The sequence below is a fragment of the Nyctereutes procyonoides genome, unplaced genomic scaffold (assembly GCF_905146905.1).
Source record: "Nyctereutes procyonoides isolate TBG_1078 unplaced genomic scaffold, NYPRO_anot_genome, whole genome shotgun sequence".
Taxonomy (NCBI): Eukaryota; Metazoa; Chordata; class Mammalia; order Carnivora; family Canidae; genus Nyctereutes; species Nyctereutes procyonoides.
The window spans coordinates 15580980-15606515 of record NW_026575030.1 but is presented as its reverse complement, the minus strand read 5'-3'; the positions used below and the strand labels follow the sequence as shown (position 1 = coordinate 15606515).

Here is a 25536-nt window from a genome sequence, read left to right as displayed (position 1 = left end):
TGAAGATCAGAGCATCCACGCAGGTCGTTTTGCCTTAGGTCTTCATAGGGAGGAAAGCGGGATGATTAATAGTTGGGACTGATTTGCAATCAGAAACCAGCCAGTCAAGGGAACAGAAAATGTTTATGTCTGCGTGTGGCTAGTTTCAGTGGGGGAGGGCAGACTTCTAATCTCCGCCAATCATTCGAGAAACAAAGAACAAGAAGCTGCAAAGTCTGAGGGGCCCCTAGGAGCAGGCTCAGACAAAAAGGTCTTTGCTTGGCCTCCTCACTAGTTAACAACAGGGTCATGACGACGTGGAGAAAGAGTTTTAGCTAAGCCATAGACAGAAGGGTGGTTCTTTACACAAAGCTCTTCAAAGATCACGGACAGGTCAAGAGGCTTCTTAACCACTGCTGTTTACGGAAGGCATACAGCTCAAGTAAAGTCTGACAATTCTTTCATCAGGGGCCCTTTGGAAGCAAAAACCTGTACTCCGCATTATTGACCAAATGGCTTCTTAAGTCACTATTATTTTTAAGTAGGCTCCATGCCCGGCATGGGGTCCAACGTGGGGCTTGAACTCACAACCCTGACATCAAGATCTGAGCCAAAACAGTCTAACGCTTCACGGACTGAGCCACGCAGGCGCCTCAAGTTGTTATTTTTAAAAAGATTAAAAAGGAAGAGAAATGCCTTGAAAGGGGGCCCTTTCAATCAGGCCAGTTGGGAACGCAGCACAATTGCGGAGGCTTCAAAGTACAAGTCCCAGGGAGCAGTGCGCCACCTCCTTGCCACAGTAAGGGCGCGAATCCGGCGCCTCCCTGCATGACGGGAACCACCCTCAACTTGCCGGATAATGAAAGTGTAACTGCAGCGGGTGTTCACTTCTCCAGAAGCATGACTCAGAGGATCCTCAAACAAGGCGCACGGGCAGAGAGCCGTTCAAGTAACATCATCATCTCCGCGGACAACGGACACGGCCGTACTCCCGTTACTCCACAGGACTGTAGCTTACTGAAGCCGGGGCTCCCGCTCAATTTACCCAGGAGCCTCTTTTCCGGCCACGCGGTGCGTCATTCCCGTTGCGTCTTCTCATTGGCCAGATGATAGGGGACGGCACCTGCGCGCTGCGTTCCTTTGAGGGCCGTGGGCAGACGCCATTTTGGCCCCAGAGGTGCTTCTGGGAAGTGGAGCGCCGGTGCACACGCCAGCCAGCCTGCCAGGTACGGCCTCTTGTGTGGGGGCCTTTAGGTCGAAGCGTTTGCACCTGCTGCTGCTGCTGCTGCTGCTGCTGCCCCACTCTCCGCACTCTGGACGTCCTCTAGTGGAGCGGGAGCCTCTGAACATCGGGCCGCGCCATCGGGGGTCACACCGCCAGCAAGGAGGTGACGGGGGCGGCGCGGGGCGCGGACACTCTCCGCCAAGAGCCCGCCTGCCATGGATCCGGAATATTACAGCGGCGACCAGTCAGGTGGGGCAGGGACGTGGGGGCCGGGGCCGGGGCCGGGGCGGGGGCTGGGGCGGGGGCTGGGGCTGGGGGCGGGGCAGTTGTTCGACTGGGCTGGGGCGCTCGCCGTGGCGCGGCCGGGGAGGGGGCCCCCGGAGAACCGCCCCCCGCTCCCCGCTCCCCGCCCCGGCCGGGCCCGCTGCGGCTTGTGAGGCGGAGAGCCCGCCGACCCGCCGACCCGCCGACCCGCCACGGCCCGGAGGTGGAACCTCGGAGAGGGGAGCCTAGACGGTGGCGTCTTCTGAGCCAGCCAGGGGGCTGCTCGGACTGGGAAGCCGCTTCTCCGTGTGAAGCGCTGCTGTGTGCGGCCCCAGGGAAGGTCTCACCGGTCACGGGATTTTTCCTGGGATTGCGAGTGTTTTGCGAGCATTCCAGGAAGCGGCTTAGAGGGCGCGGAGCGGGATCTTTCCTATAGGCTTCACACACGGCGTCAGAGCTGCTTTGATTTCTCCCGCAACAGCAGTTCCCTAGTACAGAAAAGGCAGGACCCTGTCTGGGTTGTGTAAGTACCTTCGAGGAAGGCGCGTGCCTTTGGCACTCGCTGGTGATTTTGTGCCTTTCTTTTCCCTCCCTGAAGTTTGGCCTTGTTTCCTGTTAACTCCGTAAATCCTGGACACCCCCTTCCTAACACTGGAGTGGGCTGCCGAGATACGGGGACGAGTCAGGCGGGGCCTAGTGGGGAAGAACCTCAGGTCTCCTTTCACTCTGCGTCCGAGTTCCACCAGGTGCTGTCAGGGGTGCCTGCATGTCCGAATGTTCATCTCTTTCCCGCTTGGGGTTCACTTCCATTCGCTCTGTGTGACAGCGAGCAGGGATGACTTACAAAACGCCTTTCCAGGCACGCACTGCTGTTTTGCTAAAATGTTTGCCTGGCGTTCTCAAAATAGCTTATATTTCTTTCTGAGTTATTATTTTTAAAATAAGTAATTATGTGTAATTACACCTATGAGTTAAGCGCTAGAAGACTTGAAAAAATAAGTTTCTTGACTTTTCGTCCTTTTAGCCGTTTTTTAATATTTACCTCCATATTCTTAATTTATGCACTTTCTTGTTGCATCATTTTTAGGCGTTCCCTATTGTGCTAGGAGGGGATTTTCGCCTCTTATGTGCCTTTTTCTCCCCCATACTCTCACTACTGCAGCAAATTATTTGTGACTTGTATAATATTCTTTACTTCTTAGCTAAGGAGAGTTGCTCGTTACTATGATAGCGATTTCATTCTCTTTTTTTAGTTTTTATTTATTTATGATAGTCACAGAGAGAGAGAGAGAGAGAGAGGCAGAGACATAGGCAGAGGGAGAAGCAGGCTCCAAGCACCGGGAGCCCGACGTGGGACTCGATCCCGGGTCTCCAGGATCGCACCCTGGGCCAAAGGCAGGCGCCAAACCGCTGCGCCACCCAGGGATCCCAGTGATTTCATTCTTAAACAGCTTTTCCGTCTTCTATAGTCAACTCCTTCATTTAAAAATTTTTGTTTATTTATTATTTTTTAAATGTTTTCTTTATTTATTCATGAGAGACACAGACAGGCAGAGATGGAGGCAGAGGGAGAAGCACGGTCCTTGCAGGGAGCCCAATGCGGGACTTGATCCTGGGACCCCGGGACCACGCCCTGAGCTGAAGGCAGACGCCCAACCTCTGAGCCACGCAGGTGTCCCAAAATTTTGTGTGTTTTTATTAAACTTTTAACCAAGTCTTCCCATATCCTCCAACAGCCTAAATCCCTCTTACAATACAATTTTACTTTGTAATTTTAAATTATTGGTTGAAGGTAGGTAGCAAATCGTTTTTGCCATTTTGTAATAGTACAGTATATGCTTTACTTCAAGGAGTTTATACTATTTTTGTACTGTAGTTCCTTGTGCTCTTCATTCATAAACAGATATTTACTGTACTATACCAGGCAGTGTTCTGGGCTCCAGGGATTCAGCAGTGAACCAGAATCCTTGGTCTTTTGGCCCTTTCATTCAAGTGAGGAAAGACCCACATTAAACCAAATAACTTGGTAAGTTATGTAGTACATTAGAAGGTGGTAAGTAAGTGCTGTGGACAGAATAGACATAAAGTTGAAATAGTTAAAGAGTACACTATTATTTAGAGGTTGTTGACTTGGTCCTTAGTGATGTTTCTTAAGCTTCACATTTCTTTATGACGTATTTTTTGCTGCCACAATACTTGTTCTGATTGTTGGTATTTATATAAGCATTATACTGTTGTCTTATCCACAACATTAGCATCATTAGTCATGCTTCATCAGTGGTAACCTTTGCTCATACATTATTCTTGATTCATTGTGTTCATTTCGGTTGTAGATGTCATCCATCTTACACCTTAAGTGGGTTTTTGTTTTATTTTTAAGCAGATGATGGTGGCGCTACCCCAGTACAGGATGAACGGGATTCAGGGTCAGACGTTGAGGATGATGTAAATGAGCAGCACTCTGGATCAGACACTGGAAGTGTAGAACGTCATTCAGAGGTATTGGCTAAACAACATCTTTGGGGAGGCTTTTCCCTTGCATTCTGTGAGACATGTTTTACTTAGGAGTTGTAGAGATCCTGTCACATGGTGTAGGCTTCCGACCCTGGGAGTAAAGGATTTTTTTTTTTTTTAAGATTGTATTTATTTATTCATGAGAGGCACAGAGAGAGAGAGAGGCAGAGACATAGGCAGAAGGATCAAGCCCAGTGCAGGACTCCATCCAGGATCGCGGGATCACTCCCCAGCCAAAGGCAGATGGTCAACTACTGATCCACCCAAGTGCCCCAGGAGTAAAGGATTTTAAGTTAATAGAGAACTGCTTTAAAAATAAACAGAGATAGTCTGGTTTCATAGAAAATCACAGGGAAAGAATTTCTGATTGGGTCCTTCTTCAGATAGTAGGCAGTTTTCAGATGTGCATATTGATTCAGAAAATAGGCCAGGCCCTTTGTTTGATATTTGAGTGGCCTCCCCATTCCCAGAAGGATGTTTGCAAGCTGAAGAAATATCAATTGAAATAGAAAGTTATGAGGGTTATCACCTATCAGAATTCTTATCAGGATTTAAAACTAATTTGCTTCCCTGGTTACACAGTTTATACTACACATTAACAAAATAAAATTGGGACCTTTTTCAATAAGTCAGCTATACATTTTTGGTAAACACAAACTGAAACCCATAGGGATGATAAAGTGACCGGATTTTCTTTTAAGAAGTTCATGTGTCACATGTTTTGCTTAGTTACACAGGAACAGAAAATTATCCCGTTTTAAGTAGGAGATACAATAACTAGAGGTTGTATTATTGATTCTGTCCTTTGACATGTCATTAGTATATTTAGGTCGCCAACAAATATTTATTGCACACCTGCTATGTGTCAGGTTCTTTTAAACTATCTGGGACTAAATGAGGCTTCACTATAGCAAAATGCTTCTCTTGGATTTATTTTTCAGTAAAGGGGAAAAAGACATTAATCAGTATTCATTTTTTAAAAAAATTGTGTAGTTTGTTAGGAGGTGATAAGTGCTGTGGAGAAAGAAGAAAGTTAAAAAGGATGAAGGGTACCAGAATAGAGGGCAAGTTTTGTTGTTAAATAGGGAGTGGCATGTAACCTTTATTAAGAAAGTGGCTTTCAATCAAGGCATGAAGATAGGTAAAAGAATAACCATGTGGCTACATAGAGGAACACAAACACACACACTCCAGGCAAAGACCCTAAGGTGTGGGTGTGCTTGATGTCTTCAAGGAGCCAGTGCAGCAAGAGGGGAGGCCAAATGGACTGGGAGAAAGGCTTATCTTTTAGTTATTTTGATGTCACTCAGTTTTTTCTATGCTCATAAGTATTTAGACTAAATTCTAGTAATGTATTATTCAACAGGTAAAAATTACTTGCTAATGTAACCATTTTGACAGTTTATTTAGTGTGTAGGGCTTTATTAAAGTTTTGGCTTTGGAAAATAGCATAAAAAGATTGACTCTAGGCTTCATGTGTCAGTTGTAAATGTAATGTAGCCTTAATTTTAAGCATCTTCAACTACTTTTTTGTAATGAAGTAGATTCTAAATAAATGTGCATGCTAAAAATTTGGAAACTATTAAAAGCTTAAAAAAACATTAAAATCAACATAACTGCTATCACAGAAATGACTTAACATATTTTTTTTAGAAATGACTTAACTTTATATTATGCATTTTTACTTTCTCATGTATGTTACATTTTAAGTTACTTGAGATTTTACTGTATATATTTTGTATCTATATAGTATTTTTTTAATCTATTCACTTAAGGTTATACCTAAGAATTTCCCTATGTTATTAAAGATTTTCACTAAGCATAATTTTAAGGCTTACACACTATTTCATAAAATGGATGTACCATCAATTGTTCGACACTTTCCTAATTGTTAACCTTTAGAGTCCCTAGGTATTAAAAATAAAATCTGCTGTGAACATATTTTTGTAGATAATTCCTTCCAGGAGGGTTATCTGATTTTTTTGAATTACTAGTGTGTAATTCAGTTTGAGAGTGCCAATTTTACCGTTAGTAAGTGTTGCTCTGCATTTTGCTCTTTTGGCTATCTAAATGGCTTTTGGCTATCTAAAGATAGCTCTTTTGGCTATCTAAAATGACTTCTCAAGAGAAATTTTGTATTTTCCCATGAAAAATATTTCCTAGAAGGTAAGGTAATGGGATGTTAAAAGTCTATGGTTGGTTGTATTAAATTGAATAGTACGGATGACAGGCCCAAAACCTAAGAAATGAATATTGGTTTCCTGTTGCTACCATAACAATTTGACACAGTCTGGTGGCTTAAAACAAAGAGATTTATTATCTTACAGTTCTGGAGATCAGAAGTCTAAAATGGATCTCACTGGGTTAAAATCATTCTATTAACCAGGGCCATGTTCCTTCTGTAAGGGAGAATCCATTTCCTTGCCTTCTCCAGCTCTGTAGATCACTTGGATTCATTAGCCCGTGATTCCTTCACCATCAAAACCAGCACCATAGCATCTTCAAATCTCTCTAACCTCTGCAGTCACATCTCCGTCTCTTACTCTGACCTTCCCACCTCCCTCTTATAAGGACCTTTGTAGTTATTTGGGCCTACTCAGTTAATCCAGTATGGTCTTTTTATCTCAGGTTTCTTAATTGCATGTGCACAGTCCCTTTTGCATGTAAAGTAGCACTCACAAGTTCTGGGGATTAGGATGTAGACATCTTTTAGAGAGGCATTATTTTGCCTCCAACAGGATGGTATTCAAAACATCGTTCTCCAATAATGATACTGAGAAAAAGATTTCTCCCATTTGCATTTTAGAGTTTAGGCTGGTTTCTTAAAAAATTCATTTCACTTAGAATATTCATTCTGCATGTATTTGTTTAGATCTCTAAGGAAAGTTTTGAAAAAACTTAAATAAAAATATGAAAAAATACTAAAAGTTAAGTAATGGTGCTTTCCTGGCCCATATTGGAGCCTGAGACAAAAGAAAAAAATCAGTAATACCCTATTTTTAAAATCTTGGTATTTTGTTCATTACAGATTTTTCTACATCATCTGATCTTGAAGATTATCACTTGTCTCTCTTTTTTTAAGATTTTATTTATTTGTGAGAGACACAGAAAGAGGGAGGCAGAGACACAGGCAAAGGGCAGAGGAAGAAGCAAGACTCCCATGCAGGGAGCCCGATGTGGGACTTGATCATAGGACCCCGGGATCACACCCTGAGATGTGATGCAGATGCTCCACTGCTGAGCCACCCAGGCTCAGCCACCTACTTGTCTTTTTTTAAAAACCACTTTATTGAGATAAACTTACATATCATATAATTCACCCATACAAAATATGCAGTTCAGTAGTCTTTAGTATATTCACAGTAGTGCAACTGTCACCATAGTGAATTTTAGAACACTTGCCATCACTTCAAAAAGAAACCCTTTACTGTTACCTGCTTCACCTCCCCTGCAGCCCCCATTCCTTCCCTGTCCTAGACATTCTGAATGAGTGGAATTATATAATATGTGGTCTTTTGTGACTGGTTCTTTCACTTAATATTTTCAAGGCATATCCATTGTAAACCATGTATGTTGGATACATGTGTATACCATACCCGTATATGTTGCGGCATGTATCAGTACTTTTTTTTTTTTGTGGTAATACTCCATTATGTGGATAAACCACATTTGTTTATCCATTTGTTATTTGATGGACATTTACATTTTTATCTTTTGGCTATTGTAAGAAATGCTTCCATAAACATTTACATAGAAGTTTTGTGTGGACATAATATTATTTCTGTTGGGTATGTTCCTAGAAGTGGAATTACTGGGTCTTACAGTAACTTTATTCTTATTTGAGGAACTCTTAGGCTGTTTTAGTGACTGTACCATTTCACATTCCTACCGGTAATGTATGAAGGTTCTGATGTTTCTATATTCTTGTCAACTCTTGTTATTACCTCTTTGATTATAGACATCTTAGTTGGTTATGCAGTAGTTTCTTGTTATGTTTCTTTTTTTTTAAAGAATTTTTAAATTTATTTTTTCATGAGAGACCCAGAGAGAGAGGGGGGCAGAGACACAGGCAGAGGGAGAAGCAGGCTCCATGCAGGGAGCCTGACGTGGGACTTGTTCCCTGGTCTCTAGGACCATGCCCTGGGCTGAAGGTGGCACTAACGCACTTAGGCACCCGGGCTGCCCCCCTTGTTACAGTTTTGATTTACATTTCCCTGATGAGTAATGATGTTCAGTATATTTATGTGGGTATTGGCCATTTGTGTAACTTCTTGGTGAAATGTCCATTCAGATCCCTTGTTCATTTTTTTTTTTAATTTTATTTATTTATTCATGAGAGACACACAGAGAGAGGCAGGGACACAGGCAGAGGGAGAAGCAGGCTCCACGCAGGGAGCTCCATGTGGGAGTCAATCCCAAGACTCTAGGATCACGCCCTGGGCTGAAGGCAGGCGCTAAACGCTGAGCCACCCAGGGATCCCCCTTGTTCATTTTTTAATTGGGTAATTTGTCTTATTGAGTTGTAAGAGTTCTTTAAATAGTATGTATACAAGTCTCTTATCAGATGACTGATGTGGAAATATTTTTTCCTATTATGTGGGTTATCTTTTCACTGTGGTGTGCTTTGACACTCAAACATTTCTAATTTTAATGAAGTTCAGTTTATGTTTTTTTTTTCCTTTTGTTTGTGCTTTTTGTGGCATGTCTAAGAATTCTTTGCCAAATCCAAGGACATGAAGATTTACCCCCCTGTGTTTTATTTTAAGCATTTTATAATTTTAGCTCTTATATTTAGATGTTTGGTTAATTTTTTTTTTAATTTAGTTTTTAGAGATAGCAAGAGAGAACATGAGCTGGGAGTGGGGAGGGAGGGAAGGAGAGCTCCCTGATGAGCAGGGAGCTTGATGGCGGTTCAGTCCTAGGTAGGACCCTGGAATCATGACCAGAGCCGAAAGCAGACACTTAATCGACTTAACCACCCAGGAGCCCCTAGATCTTTGGTTCATTTTGAGTCAATTTTTGTATATACTGTGAGGTAAGGGTCCAGTTCTGTTCTTTGTATGTGGATATCTAGTTATCTCAGCACTATTTGTTGAAAGAGATTGTTCTTTCCTCATTGGATGGTCTTGGCCCCTTGTCAAAAATCACTTGGCCATGGATGTAACAGTTTGTATCTTTGGTTCTAATTCATTGGTATCTGTGTTTGTACTTAACCAGTGCCATAGTACCTTGAATAAGTTTTGCTGTCAAGGAATGCGAGTGCTACTTTGTCCTTTTCTGATACTGTTGTGTCTCTTCTGGGTTCCTTGCAATTGCGTATGTATTACGGGTATGCAGTTGCGTATGTATATTAGATTCAGCTTGACATTGCGAAGCTACTGATGCATGAATATAGGGTGTTCATTTATTTGGGTCTTCAGTTTCTTTCAACATTACACTGTAATTTTCAGTGTACAAGTACTGCATTTAAAAAAATTTATTCCTAAGTTTGTTTTTCTCAATGCTTAGTGAGTAGAATTGTTTTATTAATTTCATATTCAGATTGTTACCACTTTTCCTATTCTAACTGATTGCATTGTGGTCTGAGAACATGCTTTGTACAATATCTATCCTTTTAAATTTATTGAGGTTTGTTTTGTGGCCTAGTATATGGTCTGTTCTGGAGAATGTTTCATGTGCACTTGAGAAGAATGTATAATCTATCTTTGAATCCACAGTGTGTCTGTCTCCTGTAGTCAACATATAGTTGGATATATATTTTTTAATCTTGTTTTTTGTCTCTTTTGGGGTGGGGAGGGGCAGAGGGAGAGGGGGAGAGAATCTTAAGCCGACTTGATGCCCAGTGTGGAGCCAAATGCATGGCTCAATCTCACATCCCTGAGATCATGACTTGAGCTGAAATCAAGAGTCCGATGCTTAACTAACTGAGCACCCAGGTGTTCCTCCAGTTTCTGTCTCTTGATTGACTTAATCCATTCACAATCTAATGTTTTTTGATAGAGGTAATAGCCTGCCATTTTACTGTTTTCTATATAGTCTTATGTCTTTTTTAAAACACATTATCTCACCTATTTATCCTTTTTTTTTTTATTTTGATGAGTACGTTTAAGTTCTACAATAGTGATTTCATTGCAAGATAGTGTCATCAACTAGAGGCACCATATTCTCTATTAGATCCCCAGATCATATTCACCTTAGAGCTGAAAGTTTGTATCCTTTTACCTAATACTTTTTATCCTTTTACCTCCCATTCCACCTGCTCCGGAACTTTGAGAACTATTCCCCTACTGTCTCTCTGAGTTTGACCTTTTGTTTTTTAATTTTTATTTACGATTTCACATAAAACAGTGTTTATCTTTCTCTAATTTCACTTGGCAAAATGCCTTCAAGGTCCACCCATGTTGTCACAAACGGCAGGATTGTGGCCAAATACCCCATTGTGTATATATATTCATATCACGTTTTATCTGTTCATTTGTTAATGAATGTTTAGGTTGTATCCATATTTTGACTCATGAAAAATTTGGTAGGGCAGATACCTGTTTAATATCTTGTTTTCATTTTCTTTATACATATATGCCCAGAAGTGAGATTGCTGGATCATGTGGTAGTTCTATTTTAAATTTTTTGAGTAACCACCATACTATTTTCCATTCCATAGCACCAAATTTATATTCCCATCAGCATTGCCTGTATGTTCTTTTTTTCTCCAAATCCTTGCCAGGACTTGTTATGTCTTGTCTTTCTATGACACTCATTATACTAGGTGTGAAGTGACATATCTTTGTGGTTTTAATGTGCATTTCCTTGATGATGAGTAATGTTGAACATCTTTTCATGTACCTGTTAACCATTTGTGTGTCGTTTTTAAAATACATATATCTTTTTTTTTTTTTTAAAGATTTTATTTATTCATGAGAGACACAGAGAGAGGGAGAGGGAGAGAGGCAGAGACACAGGCAGAGGGAGAAGCAGGCCCTGTGCAGGGAGCCTGATGTGGGGCTCGATCCTGGGTCTCCAGGATCAGGCCCTGGGCCGAAGGCTGCGCTAAACCGCTGAGCCACCTGGGCTGCCCCCCAAAAAAATATCTATTTACTTCTTCTGCCTATTTTTTAATGGACTGGGTACTCTTTGCTGTTGAGTTGTGTAGTTCTTTGTATGTATCAGATATATATTTTGTTTGTTTGTTTTTAAGTAGACTCTGTGCCCAACATGGGGCTTGAATTCACAGCCCCACAAGAGTCACTTCACCTACTCAGGCAGCCAGGCATCCCTTACACACGTCTTTTGCGCTTATTTAAGTTGAAATTTGTGTGTGTTGTAAGATAGGGAGGGTCCATTTTTCCTCCTTCACGTGTGGCTATCCAGTTTTCCCAACACCGTTTATTAAAGAGACTTTCCTTATCTATTATATCTTGGTGTCTTTGTCATATATTAATTAGTCATATATGTGTGGGTTTATTGCTAGGCTCTCCATTCTGTTCTGCTAATCTGTGTGTCTGTTTTTATGCCCAAACCATACTGTTTTGATTAGTGTAACTTTGTAATTTGAAATGAAGGAGTGTGACATCTCCAGCTTTGTTCTTTCTCAAGATTTTTTGGCTGTTTGAGTTCTTTTGTGGTTCCTTACAAATTTGAGGATTGATTGCTCTATTTCTGTGAAAACCGTCTTGGCAGTTTTGACAAGAGATTGCATTGAGTCTGTAGATTGCTTTGGGTAGTATGGACAGTTCCTCAAATCCGTGAACACAGAGTATCTTTCCATTTATTTTTGTCTTCAGTTTCTTTCATCAGTGTCTTATGGTTCTCAGTGTACAGCTCTTTAACTCTTTGGTTAAATTTATTCCTAGGTATTTTATTTTTTTGATGTATAATTAGATTTTTTCTCCTTTTGAAGTTTTTGTTGTTAGTGTATAAAATGCAACAGGTTTTTGTATATTGATTTTGTATCTATTTATTTTTGTCACTTGTTGTGGCTAGGGCTTCCACCACTGTGTTGAATAAAAGTGTTGAGAATGGGCATCCTTGTGTTCCTGATTGTAGGGGAAAAGTTTTGAGCTCTCCATGTTGCCTAGGATGTCAACAGATGGGTTTGTCATATATGGCTTTAATACGCTGAAATACATTCTCTCTTTACCAGTTTGGTGAGAGTTTTTATCATAAATGGGTGTTGGATTTTGTCAGATGCTTTTTCTGCATCTGTTGAGATGATCATATGATTTTTAGCCTTCATTTTGTTAACGTTATGTAGTGTGTTGGTTGATTTGTTGAACTATCCTTGCATTACTGGAATAAATACCATTTGGTCATGGTGTACTGTTGAATTTGGTTTACTTATGTTTTGTTCAGAATTTTTGCACCGGTGTTCCTCAGAGGTGTTGGCCAGTAATTTTCTTTTCCTGTAGTATCTGTTTGGTTTTGTTATCAGGGTAATGCTGGCCTCATAAAATGGGTTTGGAAGTGTTCTTTCAGCTTCCTCTTCTACTTTTTAGAAGAATTTAAGAAGAATTGGTATTAAATTCTTCTTTAAATGTCTGATAGAATTCAACTATGACTAACGTCTTTTTGACCAAGTTCCTTAAAGGGATGTAAACATTAGTGGAATTTTCATCGAATGTTATTTGTTCTTTGTAGAGCACTTTGAAAACTCCGAATCTTCACATACCTCTTGTGGTCCAGTAGGTATTGAAAAGGGGAAAGTTTTTTAAAAAATCTTTTTCAGTAGTTATAACCAAAACCACAATTTTTAATAAAGCAATTTCAATACAAATGTGATCTGGTTATAATGGGTTACCAGTTTTAATTTTTGTTGTTTTACTTGAGTTTTTTCTTGGGCAGCATGAAATTATATTTGTGGTTTATGGTCAGCTGGTTTCTGTTCCATGGAAAATAATATTGAAGGAGATGTGTATTTTAAAATTCAGAAGTCTGAGATTTCACCTGTGTAGAAAAGTAGAAGAGAATCTCAACAAAAAAAAAACCAGTATGTGGGACTATTAACGTATAGGTTGTTTGGAAATGAAGCTTCGCAGCTTCGCTTCTCACTGTTTTCTAACTAAGCAAAGCATAGTGGGCCTACATCCATCTACTGTTAAAGTTGGGGACAGCCCCATTAGCCCAGCCTCATTTTGAATTGGGTAAAGATGCCAGTCAGTCTGCTCTTGCTTGGCTCTTTCCACAGAGAGCTTGTGCTACATAAGGAAAGCATTTCTATGGGGAGTACACAAGAACAGCTAGCATATTCATTCTGGCTATTGCTGTCCTTGTTTACCTTATTTCTTACCAATTTTTTAAATTCCATCTACTCTTTTTGTTAGGTTTCAGACTTTGTCATTGAGTCTGCCATATTGAGGAGAAAAACATTTTGTGTTGCTTCTTTCCTGATAAGCATTGTCTTACGGAGTTTCTCTTTCATTTTGGTGATTTTAAGTATCTTGTATACTGAAGGTAAAATATATTTTTTAAAAAAATGGTCTCTGATCTTAAGGTCATTGTATTATGAAGATAAACTCGTTTCAGTGAGGTAGAGATACAAGATGCTATGGGGGTGTGAAGGATGGAATGGCTAACCAGCTCAGCCTTTTCAGATGATGTGTTTGAGTTGAGTCTTGAAGGGTGAGTGTTTTGTAATTAATTAATGATAAGATATTTTGTTATGAATGGCTAATAGCATTTTATAGTGCTACTTTTCATACATTTGATCCTTAAAACATCCCTCTAAGGCATAGGTACTATCCCTAACTCCATGAGATTGAGAACCCTGAGGCTTTGAGAAGTTAAGAAAATTTTCCTTCATGACATAGTAGAAGGTGGCTGAGCTAGGGTTTGGACCTCAGATTTTTCTGATTCTAGAGTCTGTGTTTTTAACTGATTGTTGTGTTGCACACAATCCATTCTATCTAGAGAGGAAAATGGAAGAGGCTTCAGGAAGAGGCTCTTTTTGCCTATTTTTGAGTTATGAAAAGGACAAGATGGGAGAAAGATACTCAAGACAAAAAAGGCTTTGTAAAGCCATGGAGGTAACGGATTAGTAATTCTGTGTGTCTACAGTAGAACTTTAACACACAGTTAGAATCATTGGATTAGATGTCAAAAAGCAGATTCTTTGACCTTTTCTTCAGACTTACTGGATTAATATCTGGAACTTTTTCACCAAAGCTCCCCAGATGATTCTTATGCATACTAAAGTTTGGTAATTGCTGGTGCAGTGTGCAGGGTTGATTTTGGAGAGAGAGCACAGAAATGAATCTGGAGAGGTAGGCAGGAGTAGGAGTTTGCTTCATTGTTATGAACTCTTAAGCTTTTTCTACTACTTTTTCTTTTACTACTACTCATCAGGAATGCTTTTGTTTTTGACTATCTAATTCTAAGGTCAGCCAGCTTTTGACAAAGGACTTTTGTAAATAGCTTTCATTTTATTACCTGTATCCTTGCTGTAAAATTGAGGTTTCTCAGAATCCACACCAGGAGCTACACTAGTTTAACGGCATTGTGTATAACAGCATTGTGTACTTTTGTTGCTGGATTTCTTAGATTCATTCATTCATTCTTTTTATTATTTTTTTTAAATTTTATTTATTTATTTGACAGAGAGAACAAGTAAGCAGAGCAGCAGGGAGAGGGGGAAGGAGAAGCAGGCTCCCTGCTGAGCAGAGAGCTTGAGTGGGGCTTGATCCTAGGATCCTGGGATTACAACCCTAGCAGAAGGCTTAACCAACCAGGTGTCCCCAGTTAGAGTCTTTGATATGCTAGTAAAGGTGATATGTATTCCAAGATGAAGATTTCAAATACATCTTCTGGAACTAAGGTCCAGTGAAACATGTTTTGGAAAATCTGTAAAAATTTCCTCATGGCATTTAACTATGTGACCTGGTGTTGAACGTTTTACCAATTTATGATGGTAGGTCAGTATGCAAATTTAACAGTTTTGTTTGACTCTTCTAATAAAGAAGAAATAAGTATCTTGAGTTTGGTTATTTACAGTGATTTCTACTTGACATTTATCGTTTTGAAATTTATAAATTCATATTTGCTTTATGGCAGTTTTATTATTTACTTTGTAATTTTTAAATGTTAATCATCTCTGTGCATGTGTATTGTGGCCCTGGTCCATATGGAGTGTGGTTACTGTTTGTATGCTGAGATAAATGACCAGATATCATTCATCATGGGTAACCAGTATTAATTGTATCTACAATGTGAATGATTGTAAGAGAGAGGTGTGAGGCGTTATAGACATTTTTAAAGCTTCTGAGAAACCTCAGAGTGGTCAATTTCTCTGACAGTTAACAATTGGAATTTTTTAAATTAGTAAGAACATGACATTTAAATAAATGGCAGTTTCTACAGTGGATTTATTATACTCATACTGACATTTTAAAAAACTGTTGTTTTTGATCCTTTAAGTTTATGATTTAACTAATTGTTGAAACCAGTTTAAAAAATTTGAATATTGTTTTAATAACTTTTAAGCGTAACTGTGTAATTTCTACTATACTCTTTTCCTAAATCTTGTGATGTCATTGCCTAAGTGCATTCTCCAACTTGAGTCTATTGACTAGCACCTTTCTTACTGCAGTGATTTCTCACCTTTTTGTCTTGACCATATCACATATAGTGAATAGATTCCAGTTTTTATGAAACTCCTCAAAAATTGATGAGAATTCCTGAGTTTCACAATCCTTACCATGTATATAATATCCTTGTCATGGTTGCTTATTTTGTTTGTTTATTTTTAAAGATTTTTTTTATTTATTTGAAAGAGAACAGGATTGGGGGAATGCACAGAGGGAGAGTGAGAAGCAGACTTCTTACTGAGCAGGAAGCCTGATGCGATGGGATCATGAACCTGAGCTGAAGGTAGACGCTTAACTGACTGAGCCACCAGGTGCCCCATGGTTGCTTGTTTTAGAATGTATACACTATTGTGTTTGGAAATCCAAGGTAGAGTGTAGCAGATAAGTTTTGGATGACTGACTAGTTCATGGTATCTCTTCCTCTCTGGCAGTGGCTCCTAGTGCTACATCCCTGCCCTGGCTGTAACCCAGTGAGTACTCAGTCATGACATCTAATATTGCTGTGGCTAATTAGATCATCTGTCCCGGGAATTTGAAATTTAGATCTTAGACACAGAAATTTAGCAGGGTTAGAGTGTGTCATGATATTTGATAGTGCTCTAGGAGAGAGGTTGTTGAGTTCCCTTTTCTAAACTCTCTGAGCTGCCTTTGTTCCTACCCTGAGTCTTCAGTCCTTCATTCCACTTTGATTCTGGGAATATTGTTCTTTTTTCTGAAGATAGCCAGCAATGGTTTCTGTTCTTTGCAGCGAAAGTAAGTTGAGTCCCACATGAACATGCTGTTAGAATTATGTCACGGGTATGTTGTGGAAAGCATTCCAAAAGCCAGTTAAAATTTTCACTTTTCCCTCCTGCTTTAGTTTCCTCTGCTGGTGCCTATATGTTCCACCTTCCCTCCTCAATAATCTTGTTAATTTTTTAAACTGTTATCACAAACTAGTTGCAAATACCTGCTTCCTACATACTTTTACAGCTCGATCTCATATAGATGACTTCCTGTAGGCTATGGAAATAACATGTATACCTTCACGATAGTGCATATTACCTTGTTGTTACGATATTTGGCTGGCTCATTAGAAAACAGCTTCTTAGGATAAGGCACTGAGACATGTTCAGCCTTGACTCCTAGCATTTGCACACAGCTTGTTGAGGTAATTATTCCTCAGTTTAAATTATAGTTGGCCTTTGAACAACATGAGTTTGAACTGCACAGGCTCACTTAATATGTGGATTTTTTCAATAAGTAAGGTACAGTGCCGTAAATGTATTTTCCTTTTTTTTTAAGTTTTTTTTTAATTTTTATTTATTTATGATAGTCACAGAGAGAGAGAGAGAGAGAGAGGCAGAGACATAGGCAGAGGGAGAAGCAGGCTCCATGCACCGGGAGCCCGACGTGGGATTCGATCCTGGGTCTCCAGGATCGCGCCCTGGGCCAAAGGCAGGCGCTAAACCGCTGCACCACCCAGGGATCCCATGTATTTTCCTTATGATTTTCCTAATAGCACTTCTCTCTAGCTTATTTTATTGTAAGAGTAAGTATATAATATGTATAACATACAAAATATGTGTTAATTGACACTTTTTATTATTGTTAAGGCTACCAGTCAAGAGTAGGGCTAATCAGTAAAGTTTTTGGGAAGTCAGTAGTTATTTTCAACTGTGTGTGAGGTATCACTGCCCCTAAAGTCCCCTGTTCTATGTTGTTCAAGGATTGACTGTATTCCTACTTAATTCCTTTATTATAACAATGTATATGTATTCAGATCCATTCTGTGCTCTAAAGATACCTCAGTGAAGAAAACAGGCTAAAAATGCCTGCCTTCATATAGGGCTTATATTCTAAATATTTATATATTCATAGTTAAAGATCTTTAAAGACATAAAGATAGGTTTTCATGTAAACATTTAGCATTATGTGAAGTATTGTACTGTAGGACAAGGCTCTATAGCACTTGTCCTAATATGACATTTAATAGATAAATGCCAGTTTTAGTGGGATAATGGGATGCTCACTGAGAAAGAATCCAGTGCTCTGCTGAATGCTCAGTGTTGAAGAAAGAAAAATGCCTTTGGGAAATTTGAAGTTTGACTTTAGAAAGTTTCCTGAACATGTTTTATTTGAATAAATATGTCTAGCAGTTACTGTTTTCTGTGGACTATTGTGCTGTCACAGTGATAATAAAATATAGAGGGAAAAAAACCTCAAACTTTGGCTTTGAAGCTTTTCTAATGTTTTATATTCCATGCACAACATACTTCTTTAATGAGTTGGAGACAAGTTAAAGTATGGGTTTTGGGAAGACATTTTTATGCCATTTATCTTGTCACTGGACTTTCTTGTCAATTATTTCATAGCATGCTGCTGGGCATAAATATGATTAAAAATTCTTTTCTCCTTGAAAATTGATCTGTGGTAATTTCAGGTAATGTCAGTCATATATTCTGAAAAGGAATATTTGGCTCAGAACATTTTTTAATGGGGAAAAGTCCCAGAAATACTTTCACTTTTTAAACCAGAGTATTAATCACCACATTATTGAAAGTTTAGATACTAGATGGGAAAAAATTGCCCAGATCCTAATGATTGGTACTTTGGTATATATGTAATTTTATATGTTTTTTTCTTCATTTGAAAAATAAAAGCTATGATATACATATATTGTGTACTCAATGTTTTCAGGTTACTTCATTTAACATTGTGTTAGTATAGTTAATTAGATCATGTTTTTCCCTAAAATTTAAACGTTTTTCCCAGGGTTGCTAGATGTATGACTGACTGTTTCAAGGCTCAGTTTTATTGTCATGAAAAGTACCATTATGAGGAGTAAATGAAGAGAGCCTGACAGGACATTGGGCTTTTAATAGGTACTTAGTATGTGTGAGCTACCCTCCTCCTTGTTTGTTTAGATTTGCCTGAGAGAATGTGCCCTGTATATCATTTGGCCTTACAGTTCCATATTTCTTTTCCTTAAAATAATTTTAACTTTATAAAACCTAAGAATGTTTCTTTTAAAAAGCACTGGGTACCTGTTTGCTTATATTTCTTTGAAAAATATATTTAGGAGCTAGAATTGTGTGAGAACAGGAGGCTTTTTTGTTTTGTTTTGTTTTGTTTTGAAGGCTAGCTCTTCAAGATGGAAGTCTCCTATATAGTAATCTGGGGGTATACTTTACAGATTTGTTTTGGTGAATACTGGTTATCTTTCCCCGTTTTGGAATTGACACCATGTTAGCCATATTACAGGTAGATGGTCTTCTTTAAAGTGGAGTGTTTCCATATAGGTACAGAGCAAGAATTTTATATTGACATGTGCATATTCTACATTTTAAAAAATCGTTGAGAAATTTTAACATTTTACTACCATTTTTTTTTTGCACTTCCCTAATTTTTTCACCCTTGATTTTTCAGAATGAACCTAGTGATCGAGAAGATGGCCTCAACAAAAGACACCACATGACAGATTCTGAGAATGATGATCCCTCAAATCTTAATGCCAGTGACTCTGAAAGTGAGGAGCTTCAAAGGCAAAAGGACAGTGACTCTGAATCTGAGGAGCACGCAGAGCCTCCTGCAAGTGATTCTGAAAATGAGGACACTAATCAGCATGGGAGTGACTCCGAGAGTGAGGAGACCAGGAAGCTACCTGTCAGTGACTCTGAAAATGAGGAACTTCTTAATGGGCATGCAAGTGACTCAGAAAATGAAGACGTTAGAAAGCATCCTGCCAGTGATTCAGAGGTGGAAGAGCTCCCCAAAAGTCCTGCCAGTGACTCTGAAACAGAGGATGCTCTAAAACCTCAAATCAGTGACTCTGAGAGTGAGGAACCCCAACAGCACCAAGCCAGTGATTCTGAAAATGAGGAACTTCCCAAACCTCGAATTAGTGATTCTGAAAGTGAGGAGCTTCCTAAGCCTCGGGTCAGTGACTCGGAAAGTGAGGAGCCTCAGAGGACTCAGGCCAGTGACTCTGAAAATGAGGAGCTTCCCAAGCCCCGTATCAGTGACTCAGAAAGTGAGGACCCGCCAAGGCACCAAGCCAGTGACTCAGAAAACGAGGAGCTTCCCAAACCTCGTATCAGTGACTCAGAAAGTGAGGGTCCCCCGAGGCACCAAGCCAGTGACTCGGAAAATGAGGAGCTTCCCAAACCTCGGATTAGTGATTCGGAAAGTGAGGACCCCCCAAGGAACCAGGCCAGTGATTCAGAAAATGAGGAGCTTCCCAAGCCCCGAGTCAGTGACTCTGAGAGTGAGGAACCTCAGAAGGGACCTGTCAGTGATTCTGAAACTGAGGATGCCTCCAGACACAAACAGAAGCCAGAGTCAGATGATGACAGTGATGGAGAGAATAAGGGAGAGGATACGGAAATGCAAAATGACTCCTTTCATTCAGATAGCCATATAGACAGAAAAAGGATCCAGAGTTCTGACAGTGAGGAGGAAGAACCCAAAAGGCCAAAAATTGACAGTGATGAAGATGAAGAAAAATTAGGAGAGGAGGAGAAGGTAGCAAAGCGAAAAGCTGCTGTGCTTTCTGATAGTGAAGATGAAGAGAAAGCATGTAAGGAATTATTTTGGACTGTTTATGCATAGTTTTAATTCTTGACTAAACTTGTAACTGAAGCACTGTGTTTCTGAAGTGTTAGATCAATATTCTCTCATTTAACTTGACCTAAAATATCACTAGAACACTAGTTTTGCTTGGTTTTTAGTGGCTGATTATTAAATTTGCTTTGAGTTCTAGGAGCATTTGTTAAGATTTTACTGGTTCAAAATAGTAAACTAATAGAGTTTCAATGATAATATGACTTAATTTTTTGTGGGGGAAGGGTAGTGTTTCAAAGAAATATGTTTACATGAAAACCCAACTGTATCCAGAGTTAGCTGCGGGTGTGACAGTACATGCACTAAATTCCATCTAGGTAGCAACTGAGTTCCCAGTCTTTTTGGGTGCCTGTCTTTTGTTAAACATTGTTGAATATGCAAATATGAGGAAGTTTGTGAGGGAGACTGTGTTTAGAGACTCCATGTCTCTGTGGCATATTCCAGTCTTTGTTACCTGGAACCCTATTTTTATGGGTAATTTTTACTTGATTACTTTTTGTGAAACAAACTTTGGGGAGTGGAGGAGACCTATTCCGTTATAACCTGACAGTTATTACAGGAGAAGGAAAAAGAGGAACACACAGGTGCCAGCTAGTTTACTAAGGGACATGAGAAATTCCAAACTGACCAGCGGTGATCAGGGATTGTGAGGATTCCACAAGAGAATATCTAAGCCTTTTCCGTTCTGCTAATACTCTGCAAAATAGAAGGGATTCTAATTCTATATATCAGTCTAGTCTTATTTTCTCTATTCCTCCCAAAGGAAAGGTAGCTACTGATGCCCATTTTTATATTGGTGATTTTGTTCATCCTCCAGCCACTTTTCCCTAAACAATAATGTAATTATAAGATGACTCTGAATCTTTTAGTTATTATTATTTTTTTAATAAAATGTTTATTTAAGTAATCTCTATACCCAACATAGGGCTCGACCTCATGACCTGGAGATCAAGAGTCACATGCTCTGACTGAAACAGCCAGGTGCCCCTAGTTATTATTTTTAAAGTTATTATGAGGAACCCTTTGATTTTTGCTGAGTATTGCCATTTTAAAGCACCTGTTATTCTTAGTAATACCATAATGAATAAGATTAATGATATTTTACGCCTTTTTTGACAGCAGCAAAGAAGAGTCGTGTTGTCTCTGATGCAGATGACTCTGACAGTGATGTTATATCAGACAAATCAGGCAAAAGAGAGAAGACTCTAGCATCTGACAGTGAAGAAGAAGTAGGGAAAGAAGAGTTGTCTGATAAGAAAAATGAAGAGAAGGATCTGTTTGGGAGCGATAGTGAGTCGGGAAATGAAGAAGAGTAAGTGACAGTATAACATGAATTTTCAAGAGTTCATATGAGGTGGTAGAGAGGGGTTTAAGTTTTTTAAACTTACATTAAAATTTCTTGGTGAGAGGTAATGCAGTATATCCTGCCTAATTGCATAACTTTGGGGGATTCAGGAATTCTGAACTGTGGCTACATGCTATGACATGGATGAATCTCAAAAATATTAAGTGAATGAAGTGAAGAGGGCAAGTCTGATTCCCCTTATGTAAAGTTCAAGAGGAGGCAAAATTAATCTGTGGTGATGGAAATCAGAATGGTAGTTGGCTCTAGGATGTTCAGGTAGGGGACTGACTAGACAAGGGCCACAACTGAACTCTCTGGGGGGATCAAATTTTGATTAGGGTAATGGTTACATGAATGTGTTCTTTTCTAAAAATTCACTGAAATAGACATTTAAGATCTGCACATTTTACTAAATATAAATTATACCTTATTAGAAAAAGATTTTATGGTTCCTGTGCAAATGAGAAGAAAGCAAATTATTTCTTTCTCTTCTAGAAATCTTATTGCAGACATATTTGGAGAATCTGGCGATGAAGAGGAAGAAGAATTTACAGTAAGTATAGGGGAGATATTCCCTCTTTACTATGCCTTTTATTTGTTTCTGTGGCAGTGGTTCCCAAATAAGTAATTCCAATAGATAGAAATAAACAATTATAATGTATTCAGTAGAAAAATCTACAACAGAGGATTCAGAGTGAAATAAAAGTTGTGTACAAAGGCATAAAAGGAAAATAACAGGCAAAATTGAATTAATTGGGGGAAACATATTAAGAGATAACAGAAGGTACATTATAATGCTTAAGGGAAAGATTCACCGTACTTATAGAACTTGTGTTTTTAGCAATGGCTGGCTAGGTAATTTGGACCAGCCCTTCTGCTAAGGGCAACTAGAAAAGTGAGATAAAATGTTTAAAAATCTGCACATCAGCAGAGGAACAAGGTAGCAAAGAATTACTAAGCCAAAACCCAGCAAAAGACATCCCTAAAGAGGGAAGCTCAGCATTTAGAACTGTTTTGTCTGGGATGTTTGCCTATTTAGGCTGAGAGGCTGGTCATATTTTTGACAGCCTTAGGGCTCAAGAAACAAAATGTGGAGGTCAGAGCCTGCTGAGGTAAGTAGACCCTGATGAAAACCTCATGCTCTGAATTAAGAGTCCTTGGATTAAGGGTGACATGGAAGTAATATAATTAGTCTGTTTAGATTTTTGGCCAGCTTTGAGTCTTCTAGCAACGTAGAGAACCTCAGTCCTAGCAGTTTGGGCAGTGTCTCTTAACTCATTGGCTAATGTTCTCAGGCATCTGGTGTATGCAGACAGATCCCTTTAGGATAAAGGTAGCGTCATCACAGGCCTAAGATTATTTCTATGGTTTATCAGGTACATAGTGTGGTACACAATGATAGATACCATTAAAAAGAAACAATAGTGACAACAAAAAAGAAATAGGCCTCGAGGAAGGCTCTAGATACAGGAATTTTAGATATTGCTTTAAAAAAAACAAAACAAAACAAAAAACCTGTTAGGGAGATAAAAGATTAGAGATTTTGTCAGAGGAAACTATTTTTTAATTTAAAATATATTTTTTAAGATTTTACTTTTAAGGGACGCCTGGGTGGCTCAGTGGTTGAGCGTCTGCCTTCACGTCCAGGGCATTTTCCTGGAGTCCCAGGATCGAGTCCCACATCGGTCTCCCTGCATGGAGCCTGCTTCTCTCTCTGCCTATGTCTCTGCCTCTGTGTCTGTCATGAATAAATTAATAAAATCTTTAAAAAAAAAAAAAGATTTTACTTTTAAGTAATCTCTATACCCAGCACAGGGCTTGACTTCATAATCCTGAAATCAAGAGTTGCATGTTCCACCAAGAGAGATGCATGTTCCACCATGGCTTGAGCCATACAGGCACCCCAGAGCAAACAATTTTTAAAAAATAAGATAGATTTGGAAGAGAACCGAGTAGAAATTCTAGAACTGTAAAATTACAGTAACAAAAATTTGGTGGATGAGTTTTAACAACAGATTAGATTGAGTGAACTGGAAGATAGGTTAGAAGAGTTATTTAGAATGAAGAATTGAAATATGTAAAAATTAAATATAAATTATAAATGAGAAGGTTCAACAGTGAATTGGAATCTCAGAAGGGAGAGAGGAAAAATATATGTAGCAAAAGCAGTATTTTTAAGAAATAATATGTAAAGCTAGAGTTTCTAGAAGTTGTACAAAGTATAAGCAGGATAAATGCAAGTGATAAAATGAAATCTACACCTGTGAGGCACCTGAGTGGTTCAGTTGGTTAAGTATCTGCTTTCAGCTTGGGTCATGATCCCAGACCCCTATTGGGCTCCCTCTCCTCCCTGCTTGTGTTCTCTCACCATCTCTCTTAAATAAATAAGATCTTTTTAAAAGAAAATCTGCACCTAAATACATCGTAGTATAATTGCAAGAAACCAGTGAAGACAGGGAAATCTTAAAAGTATCCAGAAGAGGAAAATACTACATTCAGAGAGGCAAAAATTAGATAAACAGCTAACTGCTTAATAGAAACCATAGAATCCAGTAACTGTAAACTTTAGTGTTCTGTTATATTGAGCAAAAATACTTGTCAGGAATGAAGACTTCCTCCTAGTTCATCTTACCAGTATACCAATTGATGGAGATATTAAAGAAAATCTCAGGTGGAAGATTCAGGGATTTAGAAAGGTGAAGAGCCACAAAAGTGTGTGGAAAAGTCAAAATGAGTATTGACACTACAAAAAAAACTGCAGCAGTAACAAATTGGGAGTATGCATGGTCTTTGCAAATGTGTGTAAAAGGACATTAGTAGACTGTGTGCGTTGTAATCTCTAAAGTGACCACTAAAGAGACTAATGGATATGTGTAGCCTCCAACCTAGTAGAGGGGGAAAACAGAATAATAAAAGTTATCAATCCAAAAGAAGGCAAGAGAAAAAGAGGCATAGAACAGGGAACAATTAGAAAACAGTGTATGGTAAGATAGCAGATTTAAGCTTTGATAGTATCTCCTATTACATCAAATTGACATGTATCAAGTGCCCTTTAAGGGCAGAGATGGTCAGATTGGAATTTAGAAAATAGCTGTACACTCATTTCATGATTCTTCTGAAAGAAAACAAAGGTTGAAAATAAAAGGATGGTGTTCACACATGTGAACACTAATCAAAAAACTGGCATAACTATATGAATATGAGAGAGGAGACTTTGGCAGAAAAGCATTTGAGATAAAGAGGGTCATTGTCATAAATGGAGTGTTTGTATATGATTTCCAGTCTGTTTCCATAGTTTCATGTCTGTTCTTTTGGTCTCTTTACCGTTGCACTATTAATACAGAACTCTTGATATTTGATTGTTTATGTCCTCTATGCTTGCTATTCCTCAAGATTGCCTTGGGTTTCTTTTTTCACATTCCCATATAAATTTTAAACCAAGTTTTTTCAAAAATTACAAAGTGCAGACAACATTTTTGAATGCAGAGCAGGGAAATTAGAAATTCATTACAAAATCAACAAAACATCCTCACCAGACTTCCCTTGTCAGACAGTTCTTGCATTGAAAAAGAAATCAGGGCAGCCCGTTTAGCGCCGCCTTTAGCCTAGGGCGTAATCCTGATCGGGATCGAGTCCCATGTCAGGCTCCCTGCATGGAGCCTGCTTCTCCTGCCCGTGTCTCTGTACCTCTCTCTCTCGCTGTCTCTAGTGGATGGATAAATAAAATTAAAAAAAAAAAAAAAAGAAAGAAAAAGAAATCAGAACTTCAATTACTAAAGAGAGAGCGAAACTAGATGAATTTAGAATCAGATTCAAGATGGTAGAAAAACAACAAAGTGAACCCAAGGAAAATAGGAATAATTCATTCAATAAATATTTGGGAGCGTATATACCAGAGATTGTTTGGACATTGCCCTCGTGGAGCTCATACCCAGTTAAGCAGCATTTTTTTTTTTTTAAGCAGCATTTTTACAAGAGTAAGAGGTGTTTCTCTAGTTTAACGTCAACTTGATTATGGATTTAGTTCAATG

The 25536-nt window shown here is 39.0% G+C and overlaps 1 protein-coding gene across 6 annotated transcripts in view; it reads left to right on the top strand.

Annotated features, from left to right (window-relative positions):
• The first annotated feature begins 1158 nt into the window (after positions 1-1158).
• Positions 1159-25536, top strand: part of IWS1 (interacts with SUPT6H, CTD assembly factor 1) — a 40154-nt gene continuing 15776 nt past the window's right edge. Inside the window, exons 1-5 of one of the 6 annotated variants that reach the window (XM_055316166.1) lie at positions 1159-1453; positions 3849-3967; positions 18967-20116; positions 21280-21472; positions 22001-22058. In XM_055316166.1, the coding sequence (XP_055172141.1) occupies positions 1420-1453; positions 3849-3967; positions 18967-20116; positions 21280-21472; positions 22001-22058 (1554 nt within the window). In that variant the 5' untranslated portion in view covers positions 1159-1419. The remainder of the gene's footprint in view (positions 1454-3848; positions 3968-18966; positions 20117-21279; positions 21473-22000; positions 22059-25536) is intronic. The other 5 variants (XM_055316168.1, XM_055316165.1, XM_055316163.1 and 2 more) reach the window with 5 other exon arrangements.